General features: G+C 40.4%; 1 protein-coding gene across 2 annotated transcripts in view; it reads right to left on the bottom strand.

The window, feature by feature from the left end:
• The window catches only part of AKAP12 (A-kinase anchoring protein 12), a 110,746-nt gene that overhangs the window by 38,428 nt on the left and 57,072 nt on the right, over window positions 1-15,246 (bottom strand). For both annotated transcript variants that reach the window (XM_089530188.1, XM_089530186.1), the window contains exon 2: window positions 8,808-8,925. Coding sequence is in view for 1 of the 2 variants with exons in the window: in XM_089530186.1 (XP_089386312.1) it covers window positions 8,808-8,925 (118 nt within the window). In the remaining variant the exon portion in view is untranslated. The remainder of the gene's footprint in view (window positions 1-8,807; window positions 8,926-15,246) is intronic.

Raw genomic sequence — 15,246 nt, forward strand, 5'->3', positions numbered from 1 at the left:
TCAGTGGGGACAGTGAATGGGGTGTACGAGGTGGAGTTTTCCATACTGCCAACTGAACACAAGCAGGAATCAGTAGAGGTTGTTGAGCAATAGATTCAACAAATTAGGCTGAGGCCAATGGGGAGCAGAAATGGATTGCTGAGCAATGGGTTAATTTTGTCCAGGAATGGTCTCCTCCACAAGGTGTGTGTGATTCGGGGATCTTGGTTTGCTCGGTACCAGCAGTGCTCATCATAAACTAGGCTGAAGCTGTGATGTTAATTGTGTTGGGGATAATGTGGACTATATCAGTGGCATAATGGATCACATGAGACTCAAAAGAAGATGATGTCATTCTGGAAGATGAAGAAGATTGATGTAGTTGAATCAATCAGTGGGACAGAGATAGAATAGGAGGGAGCTCTTTCTCCACAGGAGGCAGCAAAAGAGAGAGAGAGAGAGAGAGAGGAGGCAGCAAAAGAGAGAGAGAGAGAGAGAGAGAGAGAGAAGTGAACCGAAGGCACTGGTATCAGTGTTCCGTGTCCATGGGCAGGAAAGGATTCAGCTAATTCATCCTCACAAGCAGTACTCGCCTGTACAATCTGTGGAGGCTTTTACAGTGAAGGCCAACTTGCTCTTCGAGCTGTGGGGAAGAATGCCTTGAACCCATCAAGATTGGTACTAGTGTTTCTCTCTCCAGCATCAATTCAGTTATAATAGGCTAACCAGTCTGTTCTAAGACAGTTGGAGGTGGAGATGTTGATAGAATTTGAGAGTCTTCAACATGCTTCACTCTTTCCTTCTTATGCTGCTTCTTTTAATCTTTGTTCTTGTCATACACCTCCAGATGAAGAGAGCAGTCTGGTGTAGAAGGCTTATGAGATCTCAGCCCCACATACCAAGATCTCATACCAAGGGCATTTACAAATGAGCAACAGAGTCAGAAGCAGGGCGCATAGAACAGTGCCAAGTATTCTCCAGCTGGATTTTAGAGTCCAGGAGATATATTTTTACCAGGCTGAAGAACCAGAGGCCATTGGAAACGAGGAAGCTCAAGACCCATGACCTGAATTGGAGTGTTTGTGAGAAGCTGACAAGGCTTAGTCAAACAAATGGGCCTTGAGTCTGGATACACACTTGAGAAGTGAAAGCCTTGCAATGGATGCAAGTCTCCACATTACAACCTGCACTAAGAAACAAAAGGCAGCTTGAATGGCTGTCTCTTTCAGGAATTTTAGCTCTGCAGGAGGAATTCTTTTTGAAGAAGCCAGATGAAATCATAATAGGCCACTGTAAGGCAAACCACTAAGTTGAACGGTACCAAGGGAGCAGTCCAAATCAAGCCAAATATAGAGTCCAGAACAAAGCCAAATCAAGATCCATAAGAAAGAGCTGAAAGACAACCAAAGAATCAGAAAATTAGCTGAAAATCCAGAGACACAATAGTACAACAGTTCCTTCAATGCTGCTGCTGCTGCTGCTGCTGCGACAGACAAAAAAGAACTGGGAATTTAGGTGGGAAGTGTGCTGGATAGCCACATGGAGGGTTAAGAAGGCTACTGCCCAAAAGCTTATGTAATAACTCTGGAAAGTTCAGAACGGTGAACTGTGCAAGTGTATATAACCTCATTCATATGAACCACAGAGACAAAGAAGAAGAAACAAAATTATTCGAGTTCTGTTTCAAATCACACATGGAGAGCAAGTCTCCCCATTCAGACCTACCCCACTCCCTAGCCAGATATAGGAGTTTGATGGAGGAGCTGAACCACTGGGATAAGACCAAGCAGGTGGGCCAGTGAATAAAATCCTGCATTTCCCTTATATGATTCTAATCCTGTTAGTGGCTTAAACACACGTCATTGCAAATAGCGGAGCTTGCCCCTAAGGCCGAGGATCTCAGATCCATGCATTAGGAGGGGCAAGTTGTACATATTATGTGACAACTTTAGCTCTGTTTCTCTGGGACCAGTTCTGCAATTTCTCTCTCTCTTTATTATTTTCACAATATTGTCTATATTCAGATACACAGTATAATTATAGAAGCAAAGGAGGCTCAGGTAAAACAAGGAATCTCATGTGCAATACAAATGCATAAACCTGTATACCTGTTATGCCATCTTTCAGAAGCTTGAAGAGTCTTTGTTCTTTTTACTATACATGATAATCCACATGGTAAGATGCTACTTTACATCTTTCCATTATTTCTCTGTAAAAACCCCAGGTACCTTTGTAGTGACCAGGAACAGACTGTGAAACTCATCCACTTAATGCAGGGGTTAGAACCATGAAGCCCTCTGAATTTTGTTGAATTACAGCTCCCAGCATTATTCACCAGTGGCTATGCTGTCTGGATGAGCTGGGACTTGCAGAGGGTTACATGATTCCATCCACATTCTTCATATGTCTAGGCTTTTTGGTGACCATCGCCTCTACCAATGGACATAAGCACAAAAGGGAAGAAGACAATATTAAGGAACAGTATATAGTATGGACTCACACAAGCATGAATCAGAAAATCAAAATTAGGGCCATAGGGAAGAGGGTTAAAATGCCTGTCCTACTGTAGGCCCAGAAATTCTCTTCTATAACCTATTAGCTCCAGGATGAAGGTTTTCTCCTAAAATGAATAACAGCTGGGAGTGGGGTGGGGGGAGTTCAGGAACAGAAAAGATTAAACCTCCTTCCTGCACACCATGATCCTGACCACAATCTCTCATGGCCTTTATTTAAAGGGAAAACAAATCAAACATAATATCTGCATTCATGGATTTAACATTGTGTCGAGTTTGGCCCTGAAAATGAATCCACTGTGCGTGTTCCTGATACTCCTCAGCAGCCCTACATTACAGAGGAAGATTAGTTAATAATGACAATCAAAGCAATCTTTCAGGCAGACTGTCTCCCATTACTATTCTTCCAGCTCCAGGATTTCTAGGAGTAACTTGAAATCCACTGCTATAAATCATGTGATTAGAATTCAAAACAGGACCTGCAACAAAATGAAGCACTTCTGTTAAGTGTCCTTTTTTGGGATATTCCGTTCAATTCCCCTGTCTCCTACCAGTTGTCCACTTTCCTAACATGGCAGTCATACCGAACACCTTGGCTACTTAATATGTTCAGTCTTATCTTAGCTGAACTATTTGGGGAGACAATCTACCTTTGGCTGTGGCTTTTGTGCTGTTGTTTCTAATGGTATTTCTGAAATCCTTGGATTTTCCCTAGCCTGTTGATACATTCCTCTTGTGCATAGATGGTGCTGTTCAGCTGCATAAAGCATCACACTCAAGAAGGAGAATTCACTGATTGTAAATATGATATTGATATTGAATCAAGGGAATGAAGCAAATTTCAACTACAAATCTTCTCAACTACATATCTTCCTGACAGGGACGTAGCCAGGATTTTAGGAAGGGGGGGGGGGGTCCAGACTAAGTGCCACCATTATAATGGGGCTTGGGTGCGGCAGCGCAGCAGCACACACCATTCATTTTTCTAATGGAAGGGGGGGGGGGTCAGGACCCCAAGATCCCCCCCCCCCCCTTGGCTATGTCCCTGTTCCTGAAGGCAAAATCTGAAATTCTTATTGCCAAGAGCTGTTTAACAGAAACACTGACCATGGACTTTTTCACATACAGATTTTGTAGTGGAATAGCTGTTGGATGTCATTGGTGGGGCAGAGATGCTTTTCACATGAAGCCATCCAACTTTCATTTATTTCTAGATTTAGTACCATATTTTGCCTCTCTCCAAAATAATCCAACAATAAGCCCAGTCAAGGAACTATCTGGTTTTAGGAGGTGAGTGCAAATTATTCATATTGAATTTATCCCACAGTTGTGATCAGATGACTATGGGTTGCTTTGCTTTGGATCTGTGTTTGGGCATGGCCAGGTTGAAATCCCCCCAGGTACATTTGTTGATGCCTAGGATAGCTTATCTCCTGAACAGCCTATCAGTTCTGGCACTAACTCCCCTTCCCCCCTGCAAAAGAGCAGGCTTCCCTTGAAAGTAATAGAAACAGAGGAGTTGCTAAAAGAGTGTAGTTTTAGAACTATGTTAAAAGGCTGACTCTCATTCTGTTTCAAAAGGTGGAATTAGCTGATAGTACAGCTTCTCAGCATTGCTCTGGCCTTAGGTCATTCAATTAAATAGATTTCAATAAAAATGAAATCATTCAACTTTTTCATCTCATTCACAATCCTTCATACAAGAAATTCAGACAAAAATGCATTCCGATTAACAACAATAAAGGTTCTGCACTAAGGAAATGAGGCTTGTCCTTGTGCAGTCCCCTCCCTTATCTGCTTAATAAGCTTGTTTGCAGCAAACCAGTTTGCCATTATACCTGGACAGACTAGGATTTCTGCTTCTTTGGCAACCAGAATTGGAAACTAGAGACACTTAACTGATTTTGAGTAAAAAGCCTCCAGAAATCAAATGCATACATAAGGAAGAGCAGTGAAGACACATGCCCCAAGATACACATGCATCTTGAGTACATCCAGAAAAATCATTTTTTTCTGCTCAGACTTGCTTCTGTCATCTTAAAGTCTGATGGAAAGCAGATGCATCTCAGTGGTAAAACAGAAATACATCCAGCTAATCTCAAGATAAAGTGAGCCCACATCTTCTCAAGACTTTCCACAAGGATGGGTTTAGCCTTTGTGCAGGAAAAAGTAATATGAGAAGTGGCCCTTTGACTCATCAGTAAGCCTTTTCTTGTATTTCAGTGATTTAGCTAGTCTGGAATACTGAAGAAATCTAAAGTTCGTTTATGTTTTGTGTATATGTTATACACAGCCTGAGATTATTTTATATATAACATTTTTAATAATTTTGTGCATGAAACAAAATTTGTGTACACTGAATCATCAGAAAGCAAAGGTGTCACTATCTCAGCCACTCACTTGGATCATTGTGGATTTTTGGAATATTTCAAATTTCAGAAGTCTGGCTAAGGGGTGGGTAAAAATGAAAGAGACTTTTTCAATTTAAAAATAAAAAAAGGATATCCAATAGTAACTCTAAGACAGCAATACTTTAGTTTGCTTTAGTTAATAGTTTGATGTTTTACAAACTTTCCAGTACATAAAAAACTTTGCAATCATTACATTGTTTAGTTTACCATCTGATTACAAAGGAAGTAGCTATTTATTGGAAAGTAGTCAGTTGAGTTTGGCAAGTAAGTAGATATGTCATGTTCATACTCAACATTCTACCTATTGTGTTGGATTAGTTCCAGTGTGATTGTCAGCTTTGGCTCCCAGAAATCATAAGAGATTATGTTACTTGTAATACCAGCATCAGTGCACTCCCTCCAACTTGGATACTCTATCCCAGGTGTTGGAGGTCCAACTACCAAGTGTTTCTTCCAAGTAGAGCTCTCCTAGCATTATCAATAAAAAGCCAGCATGCAAATATTCCACCTTTTATTCTTTAACAGAGTTTGTTGTTGAATTAAAAAAAAAAAGATGGAAGAAATAGTGTGAAAATATGGATGAATTATATCTTGCAGAGTTGTACCTAGACATCCTGTCCCAACTCCTCAAATGGGGCAGGGCAATTTCATAATAGAAGCTCCATCTTGAAATATCTATACCTAAGTTAGTCCAAATTTCTGATCCTAAAAGACATCAATTGCAGATTTAATTGCCTTCTTCTTTCCCTACAAACACAGTACTATGTGACCATTTCTTCTCTTTTCTACTTGCTCTCTTGATTTTCTCTTTCACAAAGAACACCCACAATGACCAAACACAGAAGCAACAGGCGTACAGACAGCATGAGTACTACTGTACTCATTCAGTTCTAGCACATGGCTGAAAATGGAAGGAAAGAACAGCAACTCCACTGAACCTCTAATTTGAAAAAGCACCTGTAGACTGCTCGAAAAGTGCACACAGTTTTGGGTAGTTGTGTTGTAGGCCAGCCTTCTTCAACCCAGTAACCTCCAAAAGTTGGACTAAAACTCCTTTAACACCTGTCAATAGTGACGGAAAGTATAGACCCAAATATCTAGTGGGCATCAAACTGACAAAGAGTTTTTTAAGACTGCACAAATAATATCAGACTCTCAAACTGATTTTAATATCAGAATGTTTAAATAAAGGGAGAACAGAAAGCAAATGATAGCTGCCAATCTCTGTATTCTACTACCAGTTGAAATCCCTGCAAAATTAGATAGGAAAGTGTCAGAACTAGCAAGGTATATTCATGAATAGAAAATATAATGAAAACAAAAGGTATTCTGTTTTCAAATGTTGCTTTTATAGAGTTATTTTAGTCACAGCAGCACATTTTAAGAATCATATGTGCTCCTGTGGCAGATAGTCAAAACTACTGTTTTGGCCACAGATCTACCCACAGGTGTTGCATACCAGATATGACATGTCCAGTGAAGGAATGATTGCACTGTCAAACCACGGCTGTACCAGAATACCTCAGATAACAAGGTCTCTGACAAAGAAGATGCTTTTAATGAAGTCTTTTTATGCCTATCCTAACCCCCATTTCATCTTCTTCTCTATCCAGCTGGAAGTTTCTTTTAGCAGCATCAGCATGGGGAGGATGGCGTAGGAGGCTGGAGAAACAGATTTTCAGTAACAGGATGTATCAGTGTGCAGTAAACAAGCTAATAAAGCTTGAATTGGAAAAGAACTGGATTCTATTTTAGCCTATCTTACTGTAGCTGTGCACGGGCTGAACAAGAGCTGCCTCTGTGATCTCTTACTGAGTATTCATGAACACAAAACAGAGGAAAGGGGAAAGCTGTTAAGTCTTGCTTCATCACCTGCCCCAGCATATTAGAAAAGCATAGCTCTGTAAGTATGATTTCCAAAACAGAATTTGTATGAAAACTGGAACTTGATAAAATAAAAATTACCCCAGATGCCTTTTGCAAAATAATTTCAAGTGGCCTCTAGAAGGTTCAAAATGTTTTTGTTTCCTTATGCTTACCTGACCTGATTGTTTAATTTCACATGTGCATATTGTTAAAGTTGGTGAAACATGTTGAACTGCTCTTCCTTTTTGTGATGTAGGAACTAGTCATAATCTTTCCATGTTGTATTTTGCCTCTTGTCCAAAATTTTCTGTTAAAAAAGTAATGCCCAGGAACACATCTACTTTGTTAATTGAGGTATACCTGTATAGCCAAACTAGAACAGTGTACACACAGCTGCCTGTTTTGAGGAATTGAGGCTGGAGAAGCTACAGTTCGAATGCTTGGTTAGTGGCTTAAATAACTTGCTAGTAGGATTACAAGTTAAATATTTGAGGTTTGTATCCAAATAAGCCATGAAAAGAAGAAGTCTATAATATAAACACTGTATCATCCCTTGCATTCCCTGATCAAGCTGAAATACTTTGTTTAAAGCTGCCTTAATCAGTAGGACAGAACTGGCTTCAATTCAAGTGCTTCGGCTTAATGGAACTGTGGCTGTAGCTGTCCAGCAGATTTCCCCCCTCCTGATTCACTCTTGCAAACTAGCATCAGACTGGGTCTCCATACCATAAACAATTCACTGTTTTTCCTAAGTGTAGAACATAAATAGGGCATACAGTCAGCCCTGCATCTCCATAGATTCAACCATTCATATATATAAAAACAAGCCTTGATTTTGCCATTTTATATAGCGGACACCATTTTACTATGTCATTGTATTTAACTGAACTTTAGCATCCACAGATTTTCATATCCACGGGGTGTCTTGGAACCAGACCCCAATAGATACCAAGGGCCCACTGTACTTTTAATAATTAATATTGTTTTCAATGTACTGTACTATCCCCCATAGACCTACTTCTTTCTACATATAAAAAGAATAAATGTAAAATTTTCAATGAGCCCACACAACTGAAAAGCTAAAGCAATATGAGAGCCAGCATGGTGCAGTTGTGTGAGTGTTGGACTATGGCACTGGGAGACCAAGGTTTGAATCTATGCTTGGCCTTGGAAACCCACTGGGTGACCTTGGGCAAGTCAAACTCTCTCAGCCTCAGAGGAAGACAAAGGGAACCCCCATCCCACCCTCCCACCCCTCATGAAGAGATTTTGCCAAGAAATCCCTGTGATAAAATTGCTTTAGGGTAACTATATTGTAATTATTGGGTCTCAATCACCCATTACGTATGGTGTAAAACACAAAGAACATACAAGAAGTACAGAAAGAAGGCTAGATGAGAATAAAGGATGAGTGCATGTATTACCATTCTCTGTAAGGATCACTTTTACCGTCTGCATAAACACATGTGGGGGAAAGCAAGAAAAGCTCTGTTGAGTCTTCTGAACATTTTCTGCATTCAGGTACCATGTCTCTGTCTTACCTAGATTAGAAACCTTTTTCAGAAAGGCAGTGACAACTAATCTTTGGGGACTGAAACTGAATCCCAGTATCTATTTTCTTCACCATAAAAAGACAATGGCTGCTGCCACACTGCAGAGTTAACTGTTAAGGCTCCATCCTATGGAATCCCAGTATTTGTAGTTTGTTGTGGCACCAGAGCGCTCTGTCAAAGAAGGCCAAATCTCACAAAACTAAATATCCCAGAATTCCACAGCACTGTGTCATGACAGTTAAAATGGTATCAAACTGCATTAATTCTGCAGTGTAGATGCCACCACTGTTAATTGTTTATTTGGGTAGGAAACCCCCAAATAAGAATTCCAGGCTCAACAATTTAAATAATAAACAAATATACATCAAATATATATATAAATACACTCTATACATACTATATACGCTATAACAGTGGTCCCAATCTCAACATCTTTTTCCCCCCACAGTTCCGAGTAATGTTCCTTGTAGTTTGAATCTCCTTACCATCTGTTATAATGACTTCTGCTTGCTGTCCATTCAGCTCCTCCGGCTTGAGGCTGAGGTCCACTTGCTCTTCTGTAATTCCATTAATACTGGATATCTGTCCATTCTTCTGTAAAAGCTGCATTGGTCAAGGGAGAAAGAGGGGAGAAACAATTCTTTCAGTCATGTCAAGGTTTCAGCTACCACTAATTTGCCAGTTCAGTTGTCAAGGCAAGGGCGAAAGAAGAGGGGAAGACAAGCCACATATATACACATTTCTGAAGTAAAACATGGCCCCAACTTTATTGGTAACAGCTGTTAAAACCTTGGTATAGAACATGGATTTAGGCATTATATGACTCAACTGCCATCCCCTGAAGTCCCTCACCCAGCATGTCTGCTAAGGAATTCATGGGATGGCAGAATATAGGGTTTCACATGGGCATCATCCACTGCACGATACTTCCTCCATCTGGAAGTGAAGCAGGTTCATACAGGCTGAGTTTATCCCTAATAGCCTTATGTATCCTTAATGAAATCCCCAAAGTGGGGAAGAGGACATGAAAGCCCCATCTGTCTCTTATCTATTTCTTAAAAATCTGAAACAGTGCCAAAATTACCTTGTAAAAAACATTGACAAGAACAAAACAGAAACAAAATAGTAGATGAATACAAAAAGTATCAAACAGACTAACTAAGGAGTAGGACATTCTGACTCAAAGGAAGGCGGGTGGGAAAAGTCAGAACTCTATGAGTGCAAGCTGTTCAGTAGGGAACAGGTCTACATTTCCCAGAAAGACCAGGGTGAGGACTAGGAGTCCAGTCCATGTTGAACTCTGAGCAGCCAGGCCCAGGAAGAGACTGTGTGGTAGCCTGATCCAGTGTAGAGTGCATTATAAAACAGATCACATTGTAATAACAAAGAAAGAGAGCTTATTAACCATTGGTGTTACAACAAAAATTATTTTATACACTCATATACTCAGGTTTCTATGGCGGGATACAGACCACCCAAAAAGGGCGGTCTGCCACCACCTCCATTTTTGCCGACGGGAAGCCTCAGCTGCCAAACAGTGAGGCTTCCTGGCAGCAGAAAAAGAACCCACAAAAAGCGGGTTCTTTTTGCACTGCGCTTGTGACACCTGAGTGTGCAAATGGCGCACTCATGATGTCGCCAGCGTGATGGGACGTGCGGACACTATGCGTCCGTCGCGTCAAAATGGTGGCACCCATGTGTACAGGGTGCCGCTATGTTGACGCCCCCATCACGTGCTAGGGGTGAGGCCGGTATGGATGGTGCGTCCTCGTACAACCCCTAGCACATGACGGGTGCGGCGCAAAGGCCCATCTAAATCAGGCAAGATGATCTCCAAGAACTTTTCTCTACACCTGGTAGCCTTTGCTGCAAACACTGCTACCCTTTGGATCACATACTGATTTGTTGATTGTAACGAGTAACAATTTTCTCTTTCACACCCCAGTATTTCATTTTCTTTAGGAAAGGCTTTAAATAACTTTCTCTAATAGCAGCATATATCTGACACCCAAGTATATAATGAGCCAAAAGCCCCAAAGCTGGCTCTCCACAGATACACAACCTTTCTTGAACTGGAATGCCACAGAACCTTCCCCATTTCATCATCGTGTCCATTTGTTTAAAACATAAGCTTGTAAAGGCTTTATGTGATTCTACTGGCAGAGATATTGCCAGATATTTTTCACATTTATGTTCACATTTTACACTGGCTAACCATTTCACTGTTCCTATGATTGTTAGAGTAGTTATATCAGTCTGTGCATCCACACCAGACGTTCTTTGTTTAAAGATGTTTTTAGTACAATTCATCTTTGGATTCAATGCATATTTTAATGTTGATTCTGTAATCATTATTGTATGAAAGCTTGGATGTTTTGTTTGCAATTGTCTTTGGACTAAGCAATAAACTACCTATCAGTGCAGAATGATTGCTAGGAATCATTGCCAACACACCAAGAGGAAGTTGAAAGCACCAGCTCTTTTTCATAAATAAGACTTCACAGGGTCACAAATGGGGACCTGGGTATGCTTCATATTTCCCTTTTTTCTTTATATAGAGATGAACATATTTCATAAAACATGCCTTGTAATTCATAAAATATAAAAAATAGCATACTTATAAAATATTACACAATATAATCTTATTCAAAAAATACTAACATTTCCTAAATGATACAGAGAACATCTTAAATGCAACTGCAAGTTCCAAATACTACTGCAAGTTCCATAGAATGGAGTCATATTTGGAATAACAATTGGATGTAGTCCAAAAGGTACTACACAGGCAGCAAAATCTCAAATTGAAGTTTTTGGGAGGTTCTGTGTGAACTATGTTCTTTGTTTCTGCCACATACTGGTATACAGTCTGCTCTCCCTATACGCTGGGGATCCGTTCTGGACTCCCCCGTGTATGGGGAAAAGAGTGTATGCTCAAGCTCCATAGAAAGTAATTAGGCACGTGCACGCAGCGGTGCACAGTGCACACCACGCGGGTACGCACCTCACTATTTCTAATAGGGGTTGCCTTCCACGTAAGCTCAAAGCTGCCAAAGCCAAGCCTGCCTTCAGTACTGTACTCTGATATGAAGAATGATATGAAAAAATGTAAAAAGAGAGCCACAATCTATTTAGACATAAAATAATTTCTTTAAGATTTCAGGCTGCTTCTTAAAGAGAGCATCACATTTTAAAATAATGTGATTAGACTCTACAGACTGCACTTCTTGTACTGGGAAGAATCCATTTGAAACTCATTATTTACAACCAATATGAGGCAATGACAAAAGAAAGCTAAAGTAATACCAATGATAAAAGTAGACTGAAATACAAAGGTTCCATTGTATTAACCTGTTGTCTTCTTTCTTATTGCATTAGGAAACTGTATGGAACATATTTCATATCTCTGTGGCCATGTAGCAAAATTAAAACATGCATGATTGGTTCTGTTGGACCTTTCAGCAGCTTTCAGTACCATTGACCATGGTATCTTTCTGGGTTGCCTCTCTGGGATAGAGCTTGGAGGCACTATTTTACAGTGGCTCCAGTGCTTCTTGGAGAGGTGGACCCAGAAGGTGGGGCTTCAGTGGTTTTGTGGTTCAGTGTCATCAGTCTGCTGATGACACCAACTCTATCTCTCCTTTCCATTTGACTCCAAGGAAGCTGTTTCTGTATTAAATCAGTGTCTGCTGTCAGTAATGGACTGGATGAGGGTAAACAAACTGAAACTTAATCAAGACAAGACAGAGATGCTGCTGAACAGTCAGAAGGCATATCAGGGAATAGGGTTTCAGCCTGTGCTGAATGGGGTTACACACCCCGAAATTTCAGGTTCACAGATTGCATGTGCTCATAGGACTTTTATCACATGTGAAAAATCAGGGGTTTAAACAGTCATTTTCCCGGGAAAGTAGCATAACCACAGTGAAGATTTTCACACGACGTTGCAATTAAAGAGGACTTATCCCAGGAATAACCAGGGAATAACCAGCAACAAATCATTCACAGGGAAATCCCATGAATGATTTGGTGCTGGTTATTCCCTGGTTATTCCCAGGATGAGTCCTCTCTAATCGCATTTTTTGTAAAAAAAATCTTCACTGCGATTGTGCAACTTTACTGGGAAATGACTGTTTAAACCCCCAGTTTTCCCCCCACGTGTGATAAAGTCCATAGATTCAGATCTGAACCTGGATGTCCAGGTTTTGGCTGTGGCCAGGAGTGCATTTATACAATTCAAACTAGTACACCAGCTGTGCCCTTTCATTGAGAAAGGGACATTGGCTCTTACCTGTGACATGTCCATTTCCAGTAGATAAAAGCCCCACATCCTGTAGTTTGGGTTATGCTCCTCCCACTCACTCCAGATAGGCAAGAAGTAAAAAGAGAAACCTTCTGGTGACCCCACGTGGGTAGAGCTAACCCTAGAAGGCCAGTCGCTACAACAGCTGATTGCTCCATACAAAAACATAACAATTTATTTGAATATCAAACTATAGAGAATTGGATGGCAACAGAGCCAATCAGTGAGCAATCTAGCTTGTCCTCCATAGGAAAGAACTATGTGGATATGAACCATCCCTATGCCAGCTCCCCTGAGGGTGGGCCTGGATGTGGGCCTCTTATCTACTGGAAATCACAGGTAAGAGCCAATGTCTCTTTTCCCAGTAGATAAGACCCCCACCTCCTGTAGTTTGGGATTTACCAAAGCCGATCTAAACAGGGTGGGTGGTGCCCTTCAGTGACATGGGTTTGAGCACCTGCTGCAAGACCCTGCTGTCAACAGCAGCCTCAGCCGAGCCAAACTGTCAAGCTAGTGATGTCTAACAAGTGTGTATGATGGCTTCCATGTGGCCACCCTGATGGTCTTTGGTATAGAACAGGGGTAGGCAACCTTTTTGAGCCGGGGGCCAGGCTGCTGTCCCTCAGACAACTGGGGGGCCGAAGCCAAAAAATAAATAATTAAATAATTTTTAAAAAAATTAAATATATAAATAAACCAGGACAAATGTAGGACAAAATTTTCAAATGGAAGACACTTTTTTTAAAAAAAATGGAGGACATGAGAAAAAATTTGCTGATTTTTTTAAAAAATGTTAATATAAATGCATGTTTCTGAGGCTTCTATAGACAATTGTCCCCCAAAGGCCCCGGTGGCAATCGGCAGCAGGACCAGGCTGGGGCCGGTCCCAAGGCCTTGCCGGGCCGCATCCGGCCCCCGGGCCGCAGGTTGCCTACCCCTGGTATAGAAGCTATGATAGCTTGAGGTGCTAATGCACCTGCACTCTTTGGTATGGGTGACTTGGTTTCTGGTGGTAACCTCCCAAGGATTCGAGGCAGGTAGTAAAGCAGGGCCTGATCCACCTGTTAGGCATAGAGGCTGGTGCCTTCTTTCCCATAGAACAGGACTAAAAGGAAACTAAGTGGGGTGTTTCTCCTCTACGGGTGACTGGCTCTCCAGCATAGTGTATGTTTTATATTCTGTCCAATGACTGGGAGAATGAATGTGGGAAATTCTCTCTTATAAGACTTTATGAAATTGGAAATTGCAAAATATGTTGGACTACAAACATCCATAATTTCTAACCATTATGGAAAAATGACCGGAGCTGAAGTAAAACATATCTGGAGGACACCAGTTTGAAGAATTTTGATTCAAGATGCTTTATGAAATAAAGATACCTACCTAAGTTCAGTAGATCTGGCCAACAAATGTATCAAGTTTGGGTTTTTTAAATAATAATTTTACAGTTATAAAATTCTGCTTGGATCATTTATAAGTGTTGCAAGCAGAAACAGGCAGAACATATGTATATGTAAATAAATACCAATTAAAGAGAGCCAGCGTCATGGAGTTGTTTGTGTGTTGAACTAGGACAATGGAGAATAGAGTCTGAATCCCCACTCACCTCTGGTGCCCATTGGGTGACCTTAAGCAAGTCACACTCTTTCAGCCTCATATGAAAGCAAAGGCAAATCCCTTCTGAACAAATCTTGCCAAGAAAACTCTGTGATAGGTTCACTTTAAGGTCACCATAAGTCAGAAACTATTTGAAGGCACACAGCAACCACAAAAAGACTTGAAGACATACAGCATATATATATACACACATACAAAAAGGAAAAAAAAATACAATGTTCTAACTATGAAAAAAAATCCAAAGAAGAGACAAAGCTTTTTTTTCCTCATTACATAAAAAAGTTCTTTTTGCAAGGGTACCTTCTCCACAGGACTTACTTTGTGGGTCAATGCAGTCTGCCTCTCTGCATTAGTACCTAAAAGCTACTAATTCTAGGTATCATTCACATTAATTGCTTCATTTCTCAGATATGCTGTACATATGATTCAATTTAGTTCAATTATGTCTAGTTTGTTAAAGCAGTGATCACAGTCTATTTGTAATAGTTATTGAGCTCTGTCAAATTTTTAAAAATTGTTGGGGACTTGGATGAGAAGAACAAAAACTGAATTAAAAACATAGCAAAGAGAATTAAACAAGTTGTCTCTCTGCTTGTTTGATATCACTACTGCATTCATTTATTTACATGAAAAAGAAGTTATAGTGGAGTTTATCCTCACAAAACCTATCAGGTAAGAAGTATGACAAGTTGTCCAAAACCATGCACTGAGCTTCAAGGAGGAATTAGTGATTTGAACTTGGGTCTTCTACATCCCAAGCTAATACTGGATCCTGAATTTTTTTTTTGTTTCTGCTAGTCTCCTAATTTTTAAAGAGAAACATTTCTGTAACAGCATTATAGATTTCGTGCTGTTTAAAACAATCTTGAGATGTAAAGCATTAATACAATGCCCATTTCCCTTCTAGTTTTCATATCTTCAAACTGTCCCCCACATTTAAACAGGGGCACTGTGAGGTATGTAGAACACTCCTGTTTTTCCATCAAGGGTCATAATCTGATATTCTC

The sequence above is a fragment of the Sceloporus occidentalis genome, unplaced genomic scaffold (assembly GCF_023333645.1).
Source record: "Sceloporus occidentalis isolate IW3139 unplaced genomic scaffold, rSceOcc1.0.p SCAF_6, whole genome shotgun sequence".
Lineage (NCBI taxonomy): Eukaryota > Metazoa > Chordata > Lepidosauria > Squamata > Phrynosomatidae > Sceloporus > Sceloporus occidentalis.